The sequence below is a fragment of the Macaca thibetana genome, chromosome 1 (assembly GCF_024542745.1).
Source record: "Macaca thibetana thibetana isolate TM-01 chromosome 1, ASM2454274v1, whole genome shotgun sequence".
NCBI lineage: Eukaryota > Metazoa > Chordata > Mammalia > Primates > Cercopithecidae > Macaca > Macaca thibetana.
Window position 1 is genome coordinate 119,383,588 of NC_065578.1, and position 25,384 is coordinate 119,408,971.

The 25,384-nt window shown below is 37.1% G+C and overlaps 1 protein-coding gene across 1 annotated transcript; it reads right to left on the minus strand.

The window, feature by feature from the left end:
- Nucleotides 1-110: 110 nt before the first annotated feature.
- On the minus strand, nucleotides 111-21,699 carry SEC22B (SEC22 homolog B, vesicle trafficking protein). The gene is made up of 5 exons (XM_050751442.1): nucleotides 21,480-21,699; nucleotides 14,155-14,264; nucleotides 8,143-8,303; nucleotides 5,314-5,460; nucleotides 111-2,081 (listed from the first exon to the last, which is right to left on the minus strand). Exons 1-5 carry the CDS (start codon nucleotides 21,552-21,554, stop codon nucleotides 1,927-1,929), a joined length of 648 nt encoding a protein of 215 aa, XP_050607399.1. The 5' UTR covers nucleotides 21,555-21,699; the 3' UTR covers nucleotides 111-1,926.
- Between the last annotated feature and the right edge of the window lie 3,685 nt (nucleotides 21,700-25,384).

Consider the following 25,384-nt stretch of genomic DNA (forward strand, 5'->3'; position numbering starts at 1 on the left):
TGACATTTACCCCATCCCTTTATTAATTAGCCCAACAAGATTAGAGAGAAATGTATCTACAAAGGATATATGTAGATAAATTAACTAGATAATAAAACTTCACACTGAAGTGAATATTCTAGAAGTATTTATTTCATTGCTGACCATTAGGTTGCAGCATGCAACTCTCAACAATGAGCTGCCCCTCTCCACTCCTATAGAAGCTCCAAATACTATGGTACCACTATTTAGGTTTTCAGCCTTTCAAAGGCTTTTATTATCAACATCATCATTACTTAGGCAGGAGCCTTTCAGGGACTTAAAAGCACTTATTATCTATAAAAGGTAACTTCATATTGCATGCACAAAATTCCCAATTGGCAGATTTAGGTCCATAAAAGAAAAAAAAATTCTAGTTCTATAAATTATCAGGAATAAAATAGCATTCCTCCTTGCCTTGTTATAAGGAAATAATATTTTTTTTCCTTACCAGGAATCAGGATAGTATCTTTGAGGATCCCTCAGGGTTATAAAATTGCTTACTGGTTAAAGTTTTCGCCAAAGATATTAAGAAATAAAAAGTTCGCTCATTTTCCTGTACAATTTAAAGAAATATCTGCAGTATGTACAGGAGTTTTACGTTATATTGCAGACCCTTGTGATAATATTTAAAAGGCCTATTTTCCCCATTAAAAAATTCTACCTCAGAAGGTAAAAGGAAATCCCCATCATCCCTGAGCAGAAAAGGAAAAAATCATGGGTACTTTAATTAGTTAATAGAAACCACTATAAATGAGTTATCTATCTCTAGAACATTCTCAGAGAATTTACATGAACCAAAACAGGAATGAAGTGCTCTCAGAGACTTTTTCTCAGGTAAATGTATTTAGTAGTTTGAGTAGCTGATCTGCAAAAACTTTAAATTTAATTAACTACATAAATGAATATTTTTTATTTTGAAATTTGAGAATGTCCTAAGAGGATGTCTACAGGACATGAAACTACTAGGTGCAGGAAAATTTTTTAAATGTTAGCAAATTGTGGCAGGAGGAAAACAAACAGTGGAGAAAATTGTGGTAGAGAAAGTAAAGAAGGGGCAGGAGAAAGCTGTACATATAACCTGGGCCTTCCTTTCTTCTCATGAAGCCAGGGGCTTCATCTATATCCTATACTTGCTCTTACACTAGTACAAACCAAATGCTGCAAAATACAAGTAATAATGACCCAAACTAATTTAAGTCTTTTGTTTAAGGAGTAAATGAGAGAAACATTGTAGCTTCTTAATCGAAGAGTGCTATAATTTCAAGGTATCTTAATATAATTCACTTAACCCTAAAGCAATTGTGCAATAAGCAAATTATAAAAGGAAAACAACAAAGGTTAACTTTCTACTGGGGCCAATAGACAAGATCTGTGGAGCACAGCAATTAACCTTCACATACTGGAGTCTTGTTTAAAAGGCCATCAAAAACTCAGATTATTGAAAATCACAAATGTCACCAACAAAAGGAATGTTGATTAGAGTCAAAAAAAAAAAAAAAAAACCTTCCCAAAGGACTGCCTTCTTTGAAGGAATTTCAGAATGTTGCTAGTACAGGTTGACTAAATCTCATTGATGGCTCCATTAGAGAATGAGAATGCCCCAGTCAGTGCTGTTTTTAAAATGCACTGGGAGGGAAAAAACGAAATAACAATCTACTGTTCCCTAACATATATGGCTTAACACCCAGAGAAAGCCTCTGCCCCTGAAACAGACTTTCTACATAGGGTTAAGCTTCATTAAATGAGGTGTAACCTTTCATTTTCAGGACGTCTCTTTTCTTTCAAGGTCTTTAGAGGCAGAAGTTCCACTTGGATTCTAATACACATCTCTGTGAGCTCAGTTTCCTGAAAATATACACCTACTGGGTTCTAGGTTCTCCCTTACCAGTGACTGTATTCATTATTTCACAGCCACCAGAATCGGACATACACTATTAACATGATGAAAAATACAGCTACTGCTGCAAGTTTGGCGTAAGTGGAACGCATGTTCAAGTACTTCGCATCCTGGCGGTATTTCTTGGACAGACTGGACAAATTGTTAGCCTTTGAATCCAATGCTGTCAAAGAGGAAAAAAGGAAAACATTAATTAGTCCCTGGAAGTATTTTGCCAAAAGTATTAAGGCATTAAAAATAACCAAAATGAGCAGCATTGCAACAACCATGAATCTTAAATCATCATTTTTAAGACTAACATTGCATATACTAATTGATGATCCTGAAACACTGTAAAATCTATAATACAGTTTAAAATTATCAGATCAGATTATGTCTGAATTTTTGAGGCTATATAGTAAGGTGGTTAGAAGTACAGGTTCTGGCCTCAGACTCTTTGGTGCAGATATCACCTGTACTAGTTATGTGACATTGGTCAAGACATGTAACCGATTTAAAACCTAGTTTCTTCATCTATAAAATGGGGATAATAATAGTAACTATGTCATAAGGTTGTATGTACATGAGATTGCCTGTAAAGTGAGCAACAGTGCCTACACATGATAAATTATAATAATTGTTACATGTTAATAATTACTATCTTCATAATCTTCTAATGGTCTGAATCATATTCTCTTATATTTTGAAAAACAATAATGATAATCTATGTAAAACAAACTCAGATAATCAGAAAATTCAACTAACCAAACACAGTCTTAAGCTATATTTCAATGATGACTGCTAAACCACAAAGTAAAAACTACTATGAAGTAGCTATCAGGATTTATATTTCAATAGACACAGGAAAGTTGTAACTAAAATACAATAAGAAGTACTACCAAAAAAACCCAAGTAAATTAAGCTTTTTAGCATTTTCTGGCAAGTTTTTTCACCCCCAAGGACATCTGTAATGTTATCTTCTTATAACAGTTAACTAAGCACTTAGAGAAATAGCCAGATAGACACAAGCTAGACCAGATTAAAATATAGGGCATATTTGAATAATAAACACAAACTCTCCATTTGACATAATAAATTCTGATCAAACTTTTCACTTCTTTAAATTTCAGAAAAACTATTTTGCAATCTGATTGTTTCTTCCTTAAAGAATGCTTTTGGAATATTTGGGGTTGCTTAATAGAGACTGGTTTTGATTGGGAAACATGGCGTTACTTAATAACACAAGCATGACAGCCACGTCTGAATTAGCAACTGATCACATGAGTAAGAAAAACATCTAGCCAGGAAAAAAGAGTCAGGGACTGAGAAATAACCATGACAATGCACAGGACATCTTTTTACAGAGTCTACAAGAATATACACTCCACTGGAGAGGGATTCTAAATTATTGTGTTTGCTGCTATATCCTGAATGCCTAGAACAGGGCCTGGTATATAGTTAGTGCTCAATAAATCTAAATCTGCTGAGAATAACTCAGCAGAGGAACAATTATTAGACCATGTGAAACAAGTCATAGTTGAGAGAATTTATATATGAACATTTTGAAATACAGGATAACATAAAGATAAAGCTATTGCTTAGAGAAGTCATTTAACAAATATTTATGTTACAGGCACCCTGTGAAGTGCTGAGGATACAACAATGATCAAAATGTACATGATCCCTGCCTTTAAGGAATTTAGAGTCTTGCATGAGTGATACAAGAAAAATTCCTGTGCTAGTCTACTTTATCCCATATAGGAATTGCAAGTCTGTATGACAAAAACTTACACACTCACTCACTCGAAATTTGATATTTAAAGAGTGTGAAGGTAAATGAATAACTGCTCACTACTCACAAAAAAGTTAAAGTTTGTAGTTCATAATAAAAGAAAACTCATTTACTAATGAATATATAGCATGGCTGAATTCAAAAATACTTATTAAGGAACCTATTTGTGACCATTACTATGGGCGATATATAAGAAGTATGTGAAACAGATATAAAATACATAAACACTGTATTTAAAGAGCTTACATGTCCACATTAAACACTTAGGTAATATTTAAACATCAGGTAAATATACATATACTTTTAACCTAATTTTACCTAATTACCTACACTTTTAAAATTATATGAAGGGCTGGGTGTGGTGGCTCAGGCCTGTAATCCCAGCACTTTGGGAAGCTGAAGTGGTTGGATTGCTTGAGCCCTGGAGTTTGAGATCAGCCTGGACAGCATGGCAAAACCCCATCTCTACTAAAAAAATAAAAAAATTAGCCAGGCATGGTGGTACACGCCTGTAGCCCCAGCTGCTCAGGAGGATAAGGTGAGAGGATTGCTTGAACCCAGGAGGTGGAGGTTGCAGTGAGCCAAGATCGTGCCACTGTACTCCAGCCTGGGCAACAGAACAAGACTCTGTCTCAAAAAAATAAATATATGAAATTATATAAAAATATTTAATTATCCAAATATGTTTACCTGCATTAATATAAATATTTAAATATATGAAATATATATTTGTTATATGGAAATATATTTAATATATATTAAAGTATATTTAATATATATTAATATATGTTTAATATGTAAGTTAGGTATTTAATAAAGGTAAATTAAGTAAACACACATATATGTAATATGTTTCAAAAACATTATATTACTAAGTGCTTTAGGAGTTTAAAGTACAGAAGAGATTAATGTGATACAGGCTATAAGGATCAGAGAAGGCTTCTTTAAAGAGGCAGTTCTTATGCACGTCTTATAGAACAGGTCCAGCATTAAGGCAGAATAGACCACTAAGGATAGTGCAGAAGCTGGCGTGGCTGCAGCAGAATGTTTGTGAACTAGAGAATGACAGACATTTGCATCCTTATTTTCCATATATAGAGCACAATGCCCTACAAATAACAAGCTCTCAATAACAATGGCTGACTGATGGAAAAATAAGGCAGACTGGATCTTATCTTGTAGTCCCAGATTTGAAAGTTTTTCAGAGAGGAATGCCTTGATGAAAATGGCATTTTATAAAGATTGATGTGGCAGCAGTAAAGTCTCCCAAAGAGACTACTCTAAAAACCACTGCAATAAATCGTTGACAATTTTCTCTCATTCTTTTCATTTCCCTTACCTTATACAAGTGTTTATATAATTTACTGAATTTTGTGAATATCTTAGAAATAATCATTGCCTCTAATATGGATGAGTCCTTTACACTGTTCCAACTCAATAAAAATTAATCACGCTAGGAAAAAAACATATCATATTGGAAGCATTGTAATGTAATGTACTTCTGGGAGACAAATTCTTAACAGTCCTAGGTAGAATCTAACAGCATAAAAGGCACTGCAAAATGAGCTATCCTTGTCTATGGAATGAGAACCATTTCTTCATAAGACTCATTGCTTTTAGATACCTGAGAGTGCTTCTCCTCGTTGTAACACTTCTTCAATATTGGCCACCATGATCCTCTGCACATCTTGCAATTCAGTGTTGATGGAGCCTAGGTTTCTTCGAGCACGACTGTCAATGTAGAGCTTCTTGGTTTTTTGAATGAAAGTATCTAGAATGATGAAGAAAAGTGACCATGAACAATTTCTTTCACGGCCATCGAAGTACTGAGGTAGGAAATTAAAAGTTCTGAGTTGGCTGGGCGCAGTGGCTCACGCCTGTAATCCCAGCACTTTGGGAGGCCAAGGCAGGAGGATCATGAGGTCAGGAGATCGAGACCTTCCTGGCTAACACAGTGAAACCCTGTCTCTACTAAAAACACAAAAAGTTAGCCGGGTGTGGTGGCACACACCTATAATCTCAGCTACTCGGGAGGCGGAGCCAGGAGAATCACTTGAACTTGGGAGGCAGAGGTTGCAGTGAGCCGAGATCACACCCCCGCACTTTAGCCTGGGTGACAGAGTGAGACTCTCCCTCAAAAAAAAAAACAAAAAAAACAAAAACCAAAACAGTTCTGAGTTTATGCCTGGATTTGCCACTGTCCATGGTTAACCAAACTCTTGGTTGAATATCAAAACCTAGGCTTTTGATTTCTTCATTTGTAAGATGTAAACGTATAACTAGATGACCATTCAGGAGAAATGTCCTTTGAATTTCCTTTGAATTAGAAGTATTTGCTATATAAGGCTGCTATCAGAAGCCTTAGAGAAATTAAGACCCACTATAGTAAGCCTTTCTTGAAAACAGAAATTTTCAAACAGTATTCTGAGGATCCTTAGGGTTACTTAACTCTATACATTCCTTAAAAGGATGCTGGTAACACTCTAGCATTATTACAGCCTAACATGGCAAAAGGGTTCATGATCATTAAAGAGCTGAGAAACATTACTTTAAAGTATTTTCCCTAATATACATTCCCAGTTTCATTCCATTCTAAAACCTCATGTAAAGCAAATATGTAATAGGGAGATTTCCAAAATACCAATATAAAACTGAACTGAAGTCTCGGCCGGGCACTGTGTCTCATACCTGTAAATCCCAGCATTTTGGGAGGCCAAGGTAGGTAGATCACTTGAGGCCAGGAATTCGAGACCAGCCTGGCCAACAAGGCAAAACTCCCGTCTCCACCAAAAATACCGAAATTAGCTAGCTGGGCATGGCGGCATGCACCTCTAGTCCCAGCTATTCAGGAGGCTGAGGCACAAGAATCACTTGAACCTAGGAGGCAGAGGTTGCAGTGAGCCGAGATCATGCCACTGCACTCCAGCCTGGGCGATAGAGCGAGACTGTCTCTCTAAATAAATAAATAAAAACTGAAGTCTCATCCATCTTTTGCTCATATCAGTATTTCTCAAAACTATAAGAAGAATGACTTACTATTAAAGATATTTTCAACTTTTGTCAAAAATCTTAATTTAAGTGTGCTGTACCCCTTTCATTGCCTCTTTAGATCTCCTCTCTGCCCTCCTGCACCTTGCTTTCTGCACTGGGAAGCTGACTGGGATGAAATGCCTCAACAGACTCCTTGCCCTGTGCCAGTTAGGTTCAGGCAATGAAGAAGCCCCAACAGTAGCGAAGAAGGAGAACAGACAGTGATGTCAGGGTATTTATTCCCCTGGCTTCTTTCAGAGAAGCGAGTATCCTTCTTCTGGAAGTATCCCTCTACCAAAAGTTACTGCTCCTCTCAAGTTGGGCTTCTCTAGAAATTTTCTCCTTTTCAGTTTCAGAAACTGCTCCTTCCCCTTATATATTCAGGCCTAGGGATGATAACAACCAGTATGCTACTGGTCCGAGGTTACTGTACCTTGTAATTATCCTACAGCCTATTCATATCTTTGTATATAATCCCTTAAGCTAATTTGGGTGTGCCATCTATTTCCTGTATGACTCTGATACATTTGTCTTATTTTTGAGGGAGGTTTACGGGACTATTACTGCCTACAAAAACAAAATTTGAAAAACTGGACATTATATAAAGCAGCACTTGGACAGTGTACAGTTATGAAACACTACAGTGTTTTTCCAAAGCAAGATGACCCATTTATCTAGCAAACCTGAAACACTTCAGAAATTCTAAGACAGTAAAACTAATTTCTCTTTTAACTAAAAATTGCAGCAATATAGCCTGATTCTACTTGTTCTCCCTTCCTGTACTTATTGTACTTAGGACATTTCCTTTGATCCCTTACAATGAGATACTTTACCAGGTCTGAGGTGACTAGTCTTTCTATAAATCTTGTACAAATACAGACACCTATGCTCACTATTCCTGAATGTAGTAAATATTATACTCCAAGACCATGAATACCATGTATCTTCTATGTCTTTGTCTTGTTTTGTTTTTTAATTAGAGGATCTTACTCTACTAAAAGAAACAAAACACCATTCTTTCTGATTTCCCAATTCTGATCTCCAAAAATGAGCCTCATTATGACTGTGAGTCTGCAGACTGGGGTAAAGAAGAACTCAGCCATTATATGCCAATCAAGTAGATTTTTAGGCACAGTTTCTGTCACATGTGACTCTAATGAAGAATCAAACCAAATAACAGAAAAGGGCAAAAGGCAACAATTTCTATGGGGAAAAGATCAAAAGACTAGAGAAAATTACTTTTTAGAAGGAAGCCTTAGTCACTCAAAAAGACAAAAAGAAGTGGAATGGAAAAGGGAGCAGAAGCTAAAACTTCAACAAGTAAACATCAGAAAAAAATATATCAATATTATAGCAGTGTAACAAACAGCTTCTCCATACTGTTTGCTCCCTTGATAGAGAGAAGTGAGGGGCAAAAACTTACCAAATTCAATAAAGGAATAGGGTCGGGACACAGTGGGCACCTTCTTCCCATGCTGTTCATCAAATTCTGAGTGCAAATCTTCTAGGTAGGCAAAAGCCAACTTCTTAGGGAAGGCAGCTTCACATAAAACCAAATAACACACCCCCTGCTCAATAATGTAGCTGGTGAGACATAAAAAGCAAGACGAAGTTGTCTGTAAAGTAACAGTACTGACAACAGGTTAAAGCAGAATCTCTGTACCATGCAAACTTTTAAAAAATCTAGCCTAAACATTTTAAGGCTGGCTAAATGAGAAAGTCAATTTAAAATCACAAATCCCTGGAATCAGAAAGCAAACATCTTCCCATTATTAGACGTATATTCTTTTTTTGTTTTTGTTTTTTGTGTTTTTTTTTGAGAGAGTCTCACTCTGTCGCCCCAGCTGGAGTGCAGTGGCCCGATCTCGGCTCACTGCAACCTCCGCCTCCCAGGTTCAAGCCATTCTCCTGCCTCAGCCTCCCGAGCAGCTGGGACTACAGGTGTGCATCACTACACCCAGGCTGGAATGTAGTGGCGTGATCTCGGCTCACTGCAAGCTCCGCCTCCTGTGGGTTCACGCCATTCTCCTGTCTCAGCTACTGCTAGGACTACAGGTGCCCGCCACTACCACGCCTGGCTAATTTTTTGTATTTTTAGTAGAGACGGGGTTTCACCGTGTTAGCCAGGATGGTCTTGATCTCTTGACCTCGTGATCCGCTCGCCTCAGCCTCCCAAAGTGCTGGGATTACAGGCGTGAGCCACTGCGCCCAGCCTATTAGACATATATTCTAAAAGGAGTATTTAGACATATTTATTATATTTTTTCATCCATTAGATAATCTTTTTTTTTTTTTGAGACAGGGTCTCTTTCCATCACCCAGATTACCCAGGTTGGAGTGCAGTGGCATGATCTCAGTTACAGCAACCTCTGCCTCCCCGGTTCAGGCGATTCTCGTGCCTCAGCTTCACAAACGGCTAGGATTACAGGCACCCACCACCACACCCAGCTAATTTTTGTATTTTTAGTAGAGATGGGGTTTCACCATTTTGGCAAGGCTGGTCTGAAACTCCTGACCTCAAGCGATCCACCTGCCTCAGTCTCCCAAAGTGCTGGGATTACAGGTGTGAGCCACTGCACCCAGCCCACTACACAATCCTTCAACTAACATTTTAAACTTTTATTTTAGCTTGAGGATGTGTATGTGCGGGTTTGTTACCTGAGTATATTATATTGCATAATGCCGAGGTTTGGGATATGAACAATCCTGTCACCCAAGTACTAAGCATAGTACCCAATAGTTTTTCAACCCCTGCCCCCTACTTCCCTCCTCTTCTAGTAAGTCCTCAGTATATTTATGTCCATGAGTGCCCAATGTTTAGCTTATAAACTTATAAGTGAGAACATACAGTATTTAGTTTTCTGCTCCTGCATTAATTCACTTAGGTAATGACTTCCAGCTCCATCCATGTTGCTGCAAAGGACATGATTTCATTCCTTTTTATGACTGCACAGTATTCCAAACTGTATACGTACTACATTTTCTTTATCCAATCCACCACTAATATTTACCTAGGTTGGTATCTTTGCTATTGTGAATAGTGCTGCAATGAACATGCAAATGCATGATTTTTGGTAGAAAGATCTGTTTCCTTTTGGATATAAACCCATTAATGGGTTTGCTGGATCTAATGGTAGTTCTGTTTTAAGTTCTTTGAGAAATCTCTAAACTGCTTTCCTCAGTGGCTGAATTTACATTCCCACAAACAGTGTATAAGCAATTCCCTTTTCTCCACAGCCTCACCAGCGTCTGTTGTTTTTTGACTTTTTAATGACGCCCTGTGACTGTTGTGAGATGGTATCTTATTGTGGTTTTGATTTGCATTTCTCCAATAATTAGTGATGTGCACTTTTTCATTAGTTTGTTGGCCTCTAGTATGTTTTGAGAAATGTCTGCTCATGTCTTTTGTCCATTTTTTAAATGGGGTTATTTTTTGTTTAATACTTAAGACTTTTTCTTGAAAAATTCACAGTTGTGACTCCATCCACCCTTTGATTCTACATGGTAAACTAGCATACAAATATTTAAACTCTTTCCAGCCACAAAGAAAAACAGTAGATCTGGAAATTTCTGTGGATAGAAATGTAAGGTTAATGACAATGTTTACTGGGTACAAGACTAATTAACACTCCTTAATTTCCAGTCCAGGAGAACTCTGTAATCAACTGAAACTTTTCAACAATGAAACTGACTTTCTTTTGTGATAATGAGTTCCCACGCACTCTGGAAGGGGCTATATGATTATACGTCTGAGAAACTCTTAGAAAAATGTTAGGCTACTAAGTGGTTTTCCAACTTCTTTTTAGCCATAGTATACACACACACACACAAATATATATATTTATATATGTAATATGTATATATAATAAGCAAAACTTATATTCAGAAGGCCAATGTATGTATCAGATAAAATCAGAAGTTCTTTAGTTTAAGTAGGAGTTTGCAAGTATTTTCTCCCATTGTGCAGGTTGTCTCTTCACTGTGTTGTTTCCTTTGCTGTGCAGAAGCTTTTAGTTTAATACAGTCCCATTTGTCTACTTTCTTTTCTGTTGCCTGTGCTTTGAAGTCTCTGCCATACAGTCTTTGCCCAGGCTCATGTCCTGAAGCATTTCCCCTATGTTTTCTTCTAGTAGTTTTATAGTTTAGGGTCTTATGTTTAAGTCTTTAGTCTACTTTAAGTTGATTTTTGTATATTATGAGATAGGGATCTAGTTTCATTCATCTGATGAGGAACTAATATCCAGAATATACAAGGAACTCAAACAACTCAACGGGAAAACCAAAAATAATTCAATTAAAAAGTAGGCAAGGAACAGAATTGGCATTTCTCAAAAGAAGACATGCGAATGGCCAAGTATATGAAAAAATGCTCAACATCACTCATCTTCAGGTAAATATAAATAAAAACCACAATGACATATTATTTCACCCCAGTTAAAATGTCTATTAAAAAGACAAAAGTCAATAAATGCTGATGAGGATGAAGAGAAAAGAGAACTTTTATACACTATGGAAAACAGTGTGGAGGTTTCTCAAAAAACTAAAAACAGAACTACCATACAATCTAGCAATCCCACTGCTGGGTATTTCTCCAAAGGAAAAAAACTCATTATGTTAAAAACTTATCTGAACCCCATGTTTACTGCAGCACCATTCATAGTATCTATGGATAGATAATCAAGAGAAATGTCCATCAACAGAATAATGGATTTAAAAAGTGTTTTTTACACACATACACATACACACATACCATGGAATACTATTCAGCCATAAAACAGAATGAATTTCTATCATTAGCAGCAACATGGATAAATCTGGAGGACATTACGTTAAGTAAAATCAGTCATGCACAGAAGGATAAATATGGCATGTTCTCATTCATATGTAGGAGCCAAAAAAAACTTTTGAGCTCATGGAAGTAGAGAATAGAACTGTGGGTATTAGAAGTGGGGAAAGGTAGACAGAAGGGAAGGATGGGCAGAGGCAAGTTAATGGATAAAAAACACAACTGGATAGGAAGAATGAGTTCTGGTGTTCTGCAGAACTGTAGGGTGAATATGGCTAGCTATATCTTACTGCATATTTTCAAAAAGCTACAAGAGGGAATTTTGAATGTTCACAAAGAAATAATAAATATTTGAGGTGATGAATATGCTACTCTGATTTGATTACACATTGTATATGTGTATTGAAATACACTCCATATCCTATAAATATGTGTAATTATTACATGTCCACTGAAAATAAAAGGAAAAATTTTAAAACATAAGGAGGAGTTTAGGGGCCCAAAGCATTATATATACTCCCATCCTTGCCCTTTCTATGTGGCTCCTGAGGCATCCTAGGGCTCCATAAAGGATAAAGACTATTATATGATCTATCAGGCCCCTTAAAATAATGTTAATAATATAGCTGTCTTATTCCTTGCTTGGGCACCTGAATTAACTGGTCTCTTTGCTTTTAGTCTACACCATCTTCTATACCATCAGTTTTATTCCCAGAGACTACAGATGGCCATATTACCCTGCTTACAAACTCTAAGGGTTCCCTAATACCTACAAAATAAAATCATACTCCATGGTATTATATTTACAGCCTTTCAAAACAAGTGTAAGCAACATTCTATCATATATTTTAGTAATCCAAATGGCGGACTGTTTTCCAACATGCTAGGTTCTTTAGATATTTGTGGACTTCTGCTTATATTGTTTTTTCTAACCATTAATGCTCTTTTATGTACCTGGAGAAATCCTGTTCATTTTCTTATGTTCAATTCTACCATTATTTTTTCTGTGAAACTTCTTTATATATACTCCCCTCCTCTGTCCCGTTTCTTCGAACTTACCCCCAACAAATGGGAATTTGTTCCTTCCTTCTCTCTGTTCCCAAAACATTTCATTTAAATCTAATTTACAGCACCTTTTCATTTAAGACATTATAGTATACTTGTTTGCGTGTATCTCTCTCTGTACTAAGAGAACAGCATTAAAAGATAGGGGCATGCCGGGCGCGGCGGCTCACGCCTGTAATCCCAGCACTTTGGGAGGCCGAGGCGGGCGGATCACAAGGTCAGGAGATCAAGACCACGGCCCCGTCTCTACTAAAAATACAAAAAACCGGCCGGGCGCCTGTAGTCCCAGCTACTCGGGAGGCTGAGGCAGGAGAATGGCGTGAACCCGGGAGGCGGAGCTTGCAGCGAGCTGAGATTGCACTACTGCACTCCAGCCTGGGCGACAGAGCGAGACTCCGTCTCAAACAAACAAACAAACAAACAAAAAAGGTAGGGACATTAAATGCAGGACTCAATATAAGGGCTGACAAAGAATAAACCCTTAATAGCTCTTGCATGGAAATAAAGGATGTTATGAGATTATGAATGTCTAAAGGAATCAGGCAGAAGAAAATCTCTCTCAATTCCATGAGAACTTTCTTAGGTCTTTGTTCCCTAAACCATGGTGAAAAGGAGGATACTAGATATTAAGTGACTATATTTTTGGTGTTAAAAATTAGAGTTCTAGAAAATATTTCAGATATTATAAAAATTAATACTTTATAAAACATAATGTCCAACATTTTCTTAGCCAATTGCCTAGGGTTTTATTTTTGTTTTGATGTACTTTTTACTTGTCTTTTGTAGGTAATTTTTGTTTTTAAAAGTAAACATAGCAGCTTCCTCCCTGGCCTAAGTTACCTTACTATCTAAGTCCTTAAAATAGTAAAGATTATTTAGCTAATCCGTTTTTATTTTCCTCTGATGCTCCTGTACTCTTTTCCTTTTTAATCCTTCTTATTTTGTCAGCTCTAAACTTGGCATGTATTAAACATTAAATACCAATTATATGTAGACAATTTAAAATCCAATAATGTTCCTTTGAGTCCTTTATCAGCTATATCATTGTCTATAACCACTGATTAAAATGCTCTTCTCTTCTATAATTTTCTTTTTTCAAAATAATAGTAACTAATATTTATTGACTCTTCCCATGTCTGTCAGACAAGATGCTAAATAATACACGTGGATTCCCCCACAAACCTCTCACACCTCCTATGTTTATTTTCACTACTTTATAGAGGAAACTGAGGCTGAGAGAAGTTATGTGAGCTGCTCAAAGTTACACTGTTAGGAAATGTTTGAGCAAGGGGATTAACCCACACATATCTGGCTCCAAGACAGTCCTAAAGCAAGAAGTTATCTGTTATTGCATGATGGGCACAGCATTCATTAGACACATGTTAACAGGTTAAATTACTGTAAACATGTTGAAAAAAACAAACAAGATGTCCGTTTTGTAGAATTAGAGCCAGAGAAGTTGCTTCTCCCAAAAGACTACGTTTTAAAGTAATCTTTACTTTTAAAAAATTATTATTTTTATCAGGCATTCTGTTACTGTATTTCACACTTAAATGATCATAAAGAAATCAAGATTATACTCACTGAAAAGTCATGGCTCCTGCTTCCAAGGTACATCTGGTAGGGGACTGTTCATTCAACTTCCGAAAGAGTTGCTTAGCCTGACTCTGATACTGTTGAAGGTCCCGGCCAGACTGAAAGAAGACACCTTCATTTAAGAATTTTCCACAAAAAGCTGTTATCAATTAGTGAGAAACATCATATTATGAGGACACTCTGAATGAGGTCCTTCATTTACAGGTAAGTAAGATTCATTTTAATGAAAGAAAGACAACCTACTTTCAGAGTACAGAGGAAGACCTAACCCCTACTTCTTCAAGATGACTGCATTTGTTATTTGCTAAGAAGCAAAAGCATATACCTCAAATATACTTAGAACTCTTAACTTTCAATCCAGTATTCTTTCCACTGTTAGGACAGTACTCTCCTCCTAACCCATTTCATTTGCAGTTACTGGCACAGAACCATACAGCATGTGCTATATTCAGGGGAAATCCCAGAAACAAGATTGATGAATTTCATTTTTATGTTGGAATATCCAGGAGAACCTTCCACAAGTGTTACAGTTTTGAGCATTTAAACAAAACTAAATGTGTGTACTCATAACTGCAAATTATTATGAACACTTTGACTGCAATTAGGTAAAAATGACCAAGAGTAGACACAAAGACTAGGATGTCAGATATTCTTTACTGAATAAATCTATTTGGTTCCCAAGTTTGGACAGCAAAAGTTTGAATATCGAGGGATATATGCAGACAAAAATGAAAATAACAGCATTCAGATGTTATAATTACTGGTAATATTTTCCTGAACAATTTCTAACTGATTTTACAATTATTCTTTTAAAAAAGGGGGCAAATCTATTGGAAAAATAGCAGTGTCATTTCAAAAGAAGACAACCATGCATCACCAATCTACTAGATCCAACAGGGAAAGGAAATGCCTGAAGAATGGGAAGCAAATAGACATTGTTTATCCATCCACATGTGGGGAAGGGGAGCTTTCTGCCAGCTATCCAGTTATGGTCTGAATGTTTGCTGGTATCCCCCAAAAAATTAATGTTGAAATCCTAACCCCTCAAAGTGATGGTATGAATAAGTGGGACCTTTGGGAGGGGATTAAGTCATGTGGGTAGAGCCCTCCAGAATGCGATTAGTACCTTTATAAAAGAGACCCCAGAGGGCTAGCTTGCTCCATCTACCATGTGAGGAAACAGCCAGAAGGTGACATCTATGAACCAGGAATAGGCCCTCAATAGTCACCAAATCTGCTGGTGCTTGATCTTCACCTTGCAGAACTAGAAAAATCAATTTCTGTTGTTTACAAGCCACCTAGTTTATGGTATTTTGTTATAGTAACCCAGACTAAGACACTGCCATGTGATGCAAAGACATAATTCTATTTTGGAATTATTTATTTTACATAGAAAGAATAGCCTCCCTTTGGCAGATGTTTAATAACTAAATATTTAAGTAGAAAAGTATTTATGCTAGGGTCTCCCAGGATCTGAGCTCTAACTTTGATAAAGTACAAAGTGATATCTTAAAATTGTAGATAGTATACTAATAAGTTGATAGTAAAAACAAGGAAGCAATAATAAAATGATAAAGCGGCAGATCAACAAATGTACAATTACAGGATAATAAGATTCTAAGCTATATATAAAAATGGTGAACTGGAAATTTCAATATGAGTAAGAAGGTGAATAAGCATGAGGTGAACCAGGGGAGATAGGCAGAGTCCAGTTGAGGTATTAGTTTGTAGATTTATCTTAATACCACTGTTACGGCAATGATTTGTTTTATTGACATATATTTGCTACGTATTTGAGAAATAGTTCTATATTAACATATGTATGTCTGTATGTATATATGTACAGTTTTATATATTAAACTACTTTATAATAATTATATTGAAATTATCATATTAAACAGTACTACTTATATGGTCAGCCAATAAGAGTGAACACTGTCATATACTTTTAGCCAATAAGAACTAGTGCACAATATTCTATTTTCCTAAATTTGAATGGTACTTACCAATCTTTTTGTTTCCCCAGTGCCATTCTGAAGAGATCTGAACCCACAAGAGTAGATAAAAGGGATGCAAATAATGTTGGGAATGCTACTCAAGTGCCAAGAAAGAATATCAACATAGATCTGTGATTTTCAACCTTGGCTTCACAATAGAATCACTTGGGGAATCTCAAAAATAAAACTACTTATGCCCAGTCTCTACCACCAAACCAATTAAGTCAGCATCTTGGAGGTGGGGCTGTGACATCAGTATTTTTTACATAATTGCAACCACTGGTGTTAAATATAAGTTCTTTGCTTAAAAGGACTAGTTGAAGAAACATGGAAAAAATTGTCACTCAGATTGGTACAAATCCTTTGACTTTACAAGAGGCACTGTAAACATTACTGTAACCTGAGAGAAAGACTAACAACTGTATCACCTAATAAGAAACTGGCCAAAAGCATTCTACAAGTTCAGGAATTTGCAAACAGCAATGTAAAGACTGCCAATATACAACACTGGGGATGCACTTATAGGGATTATGGTATGCCAACCAACATCTTACCGTGCTGGTTCAGTTAGCATTACCATCCTTGAGAACACAATGCTAGCACAATCTTCTTGGTTAAACAGTACTCTTTCTGGCATATTCATATAATGGAATACTATGCAGCCATTAAAACAATGATGTACAGAGTTTAATGATATGAGAAAATATTCATTAAACACTGTTAAGTGGAAAAAATTAGGTGAAACAGTCTTACGATATTATCTATTATTTAATGTTATATACACATACATATGTTTAAGGTCATCCACCAAAATGGATATAATTCGAGTACAGATTATAGCTAATATACACTGTTAACATTTTGGTCATTTTGCTTTTATGTATTTACTGACCTTTCTCTAATATGCACAAATTAATTTTGTAATGTGAAAAATCATTCATTCATTATGTATTTGCATCCAGTGTATTGATTATATGCAATTCTGATCTGTGAACTTTTAAGAAAGGCAAGATGAGGCCAGGCATGGGGGATCATGCCTGTAACCCCAGTACTTTGGGAGGCCAAGGCAGGTGGATCACGAGGTCAGGAGTTCAAGCCCAGCCTGGCCAAGATGCTGAAACACTGTCTCAACCAAAAATACAAAAATTAGCCAGGTGTGGTGGCAGGCGCCTGTAATCCCAGCTACTCAGGATGCTGAGGCAGGAAAATCGTTTAAACCTGGGGAGCGGAGGTTGCAGTAAGCCGATATTCCACCACTGTACTCCAGCCTGGGAAACAGAGTGAGACTCCATCTCAAAAAAAAAAAAAAAAAAAAAAAAAAAGAAGGCAAGATGGAATTAGACAAGATTCTTTAGAAATGATCATATGAAATTATTAAGTGTTCACTTTCTGCCAGGCACTGTTCTGAACACTTTACATTATTTAACTCGTTTAATCTTCATGAGGTGATCAGAATTATTAGGCCAATTTTTTACTTGAGAAGTCAAACTTTTTAGACTCTAAGCTAAAAAGGGAGGAACTAGGATCTGAAAGCAGGCAATCTGGCCCTGGACCCCCTACTCCTAAGCATTATGCTATCCTAACTCTATAACTGAAATTGTTTCAATAGTAGATCCAACTTTTAGGTGAAGTCTTACTATGTAATTCTAATTCATTGGAAATGCTCAAGAAACCATGGGGCTGCTCTGATCTAGATCTCACAAAACAACATAACCACTGTTTTACATACTGACCTTTAGTTTGCTTTCAAGATCAAAGTCACAAAGGGCCAACAGTTAGCCAGTCCACCTAAAAATATTTAGATGTCCTCATTCTGTTTTCTACTTCATCTAGAAAAGATTAATGAAATTTGTATATGATATAATTATAAGATATCTATTAGTAATCCAATAATGCAGTGGATCGGAATAATTGGAAAAACTGTGAAACAAATTTGAGGTTATCCAATAGCAAATTTAGGATCTGGATCTATATATTACAAAAGGTAGAAGGTAGTAACTTGACACACAACCACAATACTTTTCAGTGCTGTCATCTGGGACTGCTGAACAACTAGTTGTATCAAATAATAACTTTTGCCTTCATAGCTCTTATCATTTTTAAATACCCACTGAACTCAGCTGGTCCAAGACCAGCAGCACCAAGAATCAACTACTTTCCTCTAAAAGCAATTACAGTAAGTGGATTAATCAACCCTCAGTGATTCGGAGCGTGAGACTATTTAACTGTACATGTTATCTGCTTTCCTAGAGCTTCCTGCTGCCTATTTGGTTAGATCTAACACTTTCTTCAAGTCTGGACTGCCCTTCACGATGCCAGAGGAAAATGAAAGAAAATACAATAATTTTGAGGCAGACCAGAAAGGTAGATAAAGAAATTGCAAAAATCCTAAAAGGAGAAACATACCATAAAAGGAACAAAGAAAAAAGATAAATAGGATATCAGTTAGGGAGTCCACATTTGAGAAGAAAAGCTCATCTCTCTTCCTGCCCTAAGTCTAAATTTTCAGTTAAACCCAGAGGAAACACCCTGTATAAAATACTCTGTCTATATTATTTTGTAAATTTTACTCTCTATTGTATTATCTGAATAACTGTCCATCTTCGGTAATACGGCAGGTTGTACAGGCACCCAGTAAATACCTAAAATATGATATCTATTATCAGTATAAATATTGAAAGTACACTGATAAGAAAACAAAAACAAACAAAAATGAAGATACATTGAATTATCTGGCCTGGACAATTAAGGTGCTTAAATATAAAACTGTTTGGTTGAGATACCTGTTTATTAAAAAGTGATTCCTGGACTCCTAAGAGGTTAAGGCATCATGAAAAGGCCTTAGAACAAGGCAGTAAAGTACAGTGGTTAGGCACTAAAGCTCTAGTCGACTCAGACAATACTTAATAAAAATCACTGGATCTCAGTCGGGGTGATTTTGCCCCCATGGGGCATTTAGCAATGTCTAGAAATATTTTTGTTGCCACACAAACAAACGAAGTGGGGAAGGGTGGTGGTACTACTGGCATCTAGAGGGTAGAGGCCAGGGATATTGCTGGACCTCCCACACAATATACAGGACAGTTCCCAAGAACAAAGAATTATCCATCCCCAAATGTCAACAGTGCCAAGGTGACAAACCCTGATGAAAAATTTCATTATGCCACTTATTAGCTGTGTGAATTTAGGCAAGCGATCTATCCTCTCTAAACCTCAGAGCTTCCTTATCTATAATTGGAGATTTTAATAGTACCTATTCTAATATGGTAGTATGAGGATTAAATTTAAAAATGCACTTTATAGGCTTAGCGCAGTGTTTAGTATGTAGTAGGCACTTTTATAAATGTTATGTATACTATTAAAATAGTAAATTAAGTCTAAGATTCAGATTTTTACAGACATTAAAAGTTTAGGCAAACTTTATTATTCAAAGTCAAAACTCCTAAAGGAAAATATTATGGCACTACAATCACAAAAATATTTGTGTGTAAAATTTCTTTCCTTGTCAATTAAACAAAGCAATCCATCTTGATAAACCAATATGAAATCAATACCAAATTTAGAATTAAAAAACAATAAATCAATTAATTTTCAAAAAGTATCACGTTAGAGAGTAGGGGCCACTAATATTAAGTAGACTTTCCAGTTCACTTTGTATTCTTTGCCCACACTGGAATTCAATGCCATAGTTTAAAAATTGACCAGATTCCATCCCTGCTACTCCCAACACACACCCACCCACTATAGGAAAACTATTTTTTAGTCAAACTACACATCCTTCCAGGATATTTCCCTACACTATCTACTTTGTTCAAATCATATTCCTAGGTTCACTGGAACAATTACATTCCTTCTGCAGGATGGTCCTAGAATATTCCTGAAAAACATTTCACATTAGCAAATCAGGGTATGTTAAATTGTTCACAGTTTATTTCAAAGATTAGACTTTGTTTTTATGAAATGAATAGAATATATTTCACTTAGCATGACCTGCAACTTGATTATCTGTATCACCACTCTCCTAAAAGTGAAAGTAAATACATTTCCAAATCAAACCTAAAAAGGCATATAACTAAAGAGAATAGTTCCTTACTACTGGATCCTACTGTTACCTTAATGTCATACCTTCTGGGAAGACTTTCCTCATTTCCTAAAACCAACTTAGATACATTTTCCATGTTCGACAAAACCCTCTTCCTTCTCCTTAGCAGTTAAACTACATTTTAATAGTATATTGGTTATCTGATTTTTCCACTAGACTGTAAGCTCCACAAAGGTAGAGACTGTGTACTCTAACCCCCTGCATTAACACTATGCCTGGTACATTTGATGTGCTCAGTAAAATTTTTTTTGCATTAATATATGAATGAAAAGTCCAATAGAAGAAATGTGCAACCTATTTTTTCTATATCTCATCTTTTTTTAAGGCTCAAGGTTTTAAAACACTACTTAGACTGTATGAAAAAGTAAAATAAAATTGATCACTTTAAACAAATTATATAAATTCCATTGTCAGTTTTGTCTTCAGAACCTCCCAAGCTTGCTCCAGAAATTTGTCTTCAGAAATTTCCACTGTGATTCTAAAACACAAAACAGCTTTCTTTTAAGACGCCTGGAGTTATTGCTGTTTTTAATCAATTCAATATATTTTTGAGCACCTACTAGCATAAAGCAGCCATTGTAAAAGGTATGAATAACAGAGATGATTAAGATCCGTCGTTTGCCCGCTAGGAAACTCAAGTTATTGAAAGACAAAAAAATAAGTTACAATGTATTGCAGGAATGTGGTACGGCGTATTGGAGAAGGTGGGAACTGGGAATAATCCTGAAAGAATGTGCTGTACTGAACTTTAACAAGTGCTTTTATGTGGCAATATTACCTCACCCACTTTCAAAAGACGTCAGCAAGCTAGGTCAAGGATCAGGTGCTACGTTATAGAGTTGAAGAACTTGGCTGATTTGTCCCAGGATTTATCCGTCAGCAGTCCTATTAGCAGCAGAAAATTAGAAAAATCCTGATTTTTAACAGTCCCTAAAGAGTCAAAGAACACTGGGTGATCACAATCAACCAAAGCTATCACTTCTCCAGAGCGTTTTTCTAAAGAGAAACAGGTAACACAAAAATCTGAACTCCTCCTTCAGGAAAGATTCCTCTCACCGGTAGTCTCTCCCACACCAGAAGATAAAATAGCACTTCAGAGAGGTCGGGAGTGCCCGAGAAGTCACAGAGGTCTCTCGGCCCTAGGAAGGAATGCGATGCTGAGGGCAAAGCGCGCTGGCAGACTTGGGGTCGCGGGGATCTAGTAAGCAGCTCACCTGTTCGTCCTCCTGCATCGAGGCGGCCAGCGGGAGCCCGTCCGCCACTCGGGCGATCATTGTTAGCAACACCATCTTCACAAATTACAGGGATCCAACACTGGCCCGGAAGGCCGTTGGTGTCGTCCTCACTTCCTCCGCCGCGACAACAGTTATTCCCTATGTCTCAGTTACCGGAGATCCAGCTGCTTGCGTCTCCGCTTCCCGCTGAGGTGGCCGGAAACAGCGCAAGAGCTTTCCACTACCGGTCCCCAGAATTGGCTTCCCTCAGAGAACCACAACCATCAGAACACTGGTTCCGCGATCTGCCTTCCACCTTCTTAAACTTCCAAGGTCTGGCCGGCTTTTCTGAATTTGGGGCTTCGAATAAGCCTCGCCCTTTGAGGGGCATTGCACCCAAGCTGAATCAGAATTTTCTAGTTCTTGAAACTAAGTCTTGGGAGAGAGCTGGGAAGGAGGGTGGGAGTTAATGGGTACTCCCCATTAACCATTAACCGTTAACCATGAAAGGTATGTAAAAAAAGGAAAACCCTGAAAATTAGGCTAGTTTCATATTTTTTTCTATTTTCTATGTTATATATTCTATAAAATTTTCTATATGTATTTCTGGACAAAGATTTTTGTCTATTTTTGTTTGTTTGTTTATGCGGCATCCCCACCAGGCTCCTTAAATAGTTTATGGTAAGAAGTCAATAAATATTTGTTGTATGTGTGAATAAATGAACAAGTACAGGACATCTTTTACCACCTAGGTCAGTCAGCCTACAAAAAGCTAGGATCAGGCCGGGCGCGGTGGCTCACGCCTGTAATCCCAGCACTTTGGGAGGCCGAGGCGGGCAGATCACGAGGTCAGGAGATCAAGACCATCCTGGCTAACAGGATGAAACCCCGTCTCCACTAAAAATACAAAAATTAGTCGGGCGCGGTGGCGGGCATCTGTGGTCCCAGCTACTCGGGAGGCTGAGGCAGTTGAATGGGGTAAATCCGGGAGGCGGAGCTTGCAGTGAGCCGAGGTTGCCCCACTGCACTCCAGCCCAGAGAAAAAAAAACAAAACAAAACAAAAAAAAACTAGGATCTCTTATATATCTAGGTGTTCCCATCTCTTTGTTCTTTGGTGTCCCCATCTCTACAGTGGGGATATTATCGGCCTTTCAGGGTTTTAATGAATATTAGATGAGAAAATCTAGGTGCAAGGGTTTCATAAGCTAAAACAAGAATCATACAAATGCTTTTATTTATCATTACTTAATAATGACTACTCTTTACTAAGTGCTTACAGTTAGTTCTCACATTAATAGAAACACTGTTAAGTATATTCTAGATATTAATTAAGCAACCCAGTAAGCTTGTTTAGTATTGTATCTCCAGTTTGTAGTTGAGAGGAAAGCCTCAGAGAGCTCACAGTGATGGGAACAGGATTTGAGCTCAGGTTCAACTTCAGATCCTGATGTGATTCTGTCTTAACTTGTACCCATTAACTAAAGAGCTCAGACTTTTGTTACCTTTTATATTGGCCTTCAGCATTAGAAGAAAACTAATATTCTTTTTGTGTGGCATTTTCTTTATTAAAAAGATTTTTATTTCAAGAGCTTTTGGGTTACAAGTGGGTTTTTGTTACATAGATGAATTATATAGTGGTGAATGCTGAGATTTTAGTGCACCCATCACCCGAGTTGCGTACATTATACTTAAAAAGTAGTTTTTTATCCCTAGGTCCCTTCACACCCTCCCCCTTCTAAGTCTCTAAAGTCCATTATATCACTCTGTATACCTTTGTGTACTCAAAGCTTAGCTCCCACTTAAGTGAGAACATATGATTTTTGGTTTTCCACTCCTCAGTTACTTCACTTAGCATAATGGCCTCCAACTCCATCCAAGTTACTGCAAAGACATTATTTCATTCTTTTTTATGGCTGGGTAGTATTCCATGGTGTGTGTGTGTGTGTGTGTGTGTGTGTGTGTGTATCACATTTTCTTTATCCGCTCATTAGTTGACGGGCACTTAGGTTGGTTCCACATCTTTGCAATTGTGAATTATGCTACTAAGAAAACTAATATTATTTAACGATAGACTTTTGAGACCAAAACCCAGTAAGACCTAGTGATTGGCTCCACATTAAAGATGAAGGACTAGAATAAATAAGACAAAAAATATATACAATTGTACTATTAACAGAGACAGAAAGTGAAATGGAAGTGAATCGTTGTGTATATGGGAGTTTAAGTTAGTAGAATCATAGTACCTTACATTTAAAATAGCCCATAGATATAAGTTGTTCTAATTTCCCTTTCTCCCACTCAACAAGGACATGCCTTCTCCACAGCCTCAAATGATGGTCATTTGAGTAATGGGGAATTAATGATACAAATATTTTAACTAAAGATACAGACTGCCATGTTGATTAGAGAAGCAGAGAGAGAAGAATGTAGTAGGTGTGTGCCGAGAAGCAAATTCGGAGTAAGAATCCAAATCTTTTTTCAGTTCCTGACTCTAGGCTCTTCCCAAGGCCCATACACATTCTTGCCATTCAGACACTATTGCTTCTTTATAACAAATTCCCTCTTTTACCTGCTTAGGCTACTTTGAGTTAGTTTGTTACTTACAACCAAAACACTCACACACACACCCCAAAAAACTAATAAAAGCATGGAGTCACCCTGGAGCAATTATTTCTTGGAACAACAACATTCATACTCACACCTCTTACTTTTATCCTTTCTAAACACACTAGATGACTCTGGCACCCTTCAAACACAATTGATTCCAGGAAAAGGATAGTGATCTTAGGCCGCTAATAATTTCAGCCATCAGGAGAAAACTAGAGTTGTCTCTGAAACTGCCCACTATTCAGACCTTGGGAACTCTGGCATCTGAGTTCCTTTTCCTTCTGACTTGATCAGCTTCATCTCATTCACATCTAAGTGTTGTCTTTGAGCTGCTGCCCTTTGATTCTTGGAGCAATATAGTACTGTGTAATAATGGTTAACACTGTGATCGGTGAGTACATGGAAGGTTCTCAACTATTTTACATTTAATTAAACAGGAGTATCAGCAAACATTTGTACCGAACTTTAAAATTTATAAAGCCCACGTATGTCCTTTGCCCTAAATCTGACAACCACCTGTGAAATGGATAAAATTCTTGGTGTTTGTAAACATTGTACTAGGAAAAAAAAAAGTAAACATAAGCCTTGAATGTCATTGTTACAGCTGCCAGCAAATTCTTGAAACTTATCAAAGAAATCGTGAAATGCACATATCTAAATCAACTTATATTAAGCTGCCTAAACAGGATAAGATTTTCCATTACAGCAGTCACACAGTTGCAGAAATTTTGCAAGTGAGATCAAATGAAGCAATAGTTAAAGGTTTGTGTCCATTCATTCTTAAACAATTCTATCGAGTGCCTAATTCTATTCCAGACACTGAGCTAAGGAGGACGAATATAGAATTGTCCCAGCAACTTGTGACCCGTACCTACCCCCAGACCAAACACTGTCACTTAAGAGGTCTGCAAGTAAACGGCAGCTCCTGTTTGAATTACATGATTATATACATGGAAAAAACATTTCTTCTGAGAAACTGCTCCTGGCAGGCAAAAGAACAGATAGCCACTGTATCTGGACCAGTATCTATCATTCTGGACTGTATGCACCAGTATGGCTGTACTAGCTATTAAAATATTGGAACATTTTCTTACAGATTCGTTAAAAAGCTATTGCCCTGAGCATCCCCTTCTTGAGCCCCTTCTGCCCCAACAACACGCGAACGCTTAAGACTCCTGCTCCCCACAGTTCAGCCAGATTCCATTGTCATTGGCGGTTTTCCATGTTAGTCATTTCGAAAAGCTTCGCCTCCAGGCATAGCCATTAGCTACCCCCAGGGAATTAGAACGGCCCCGCC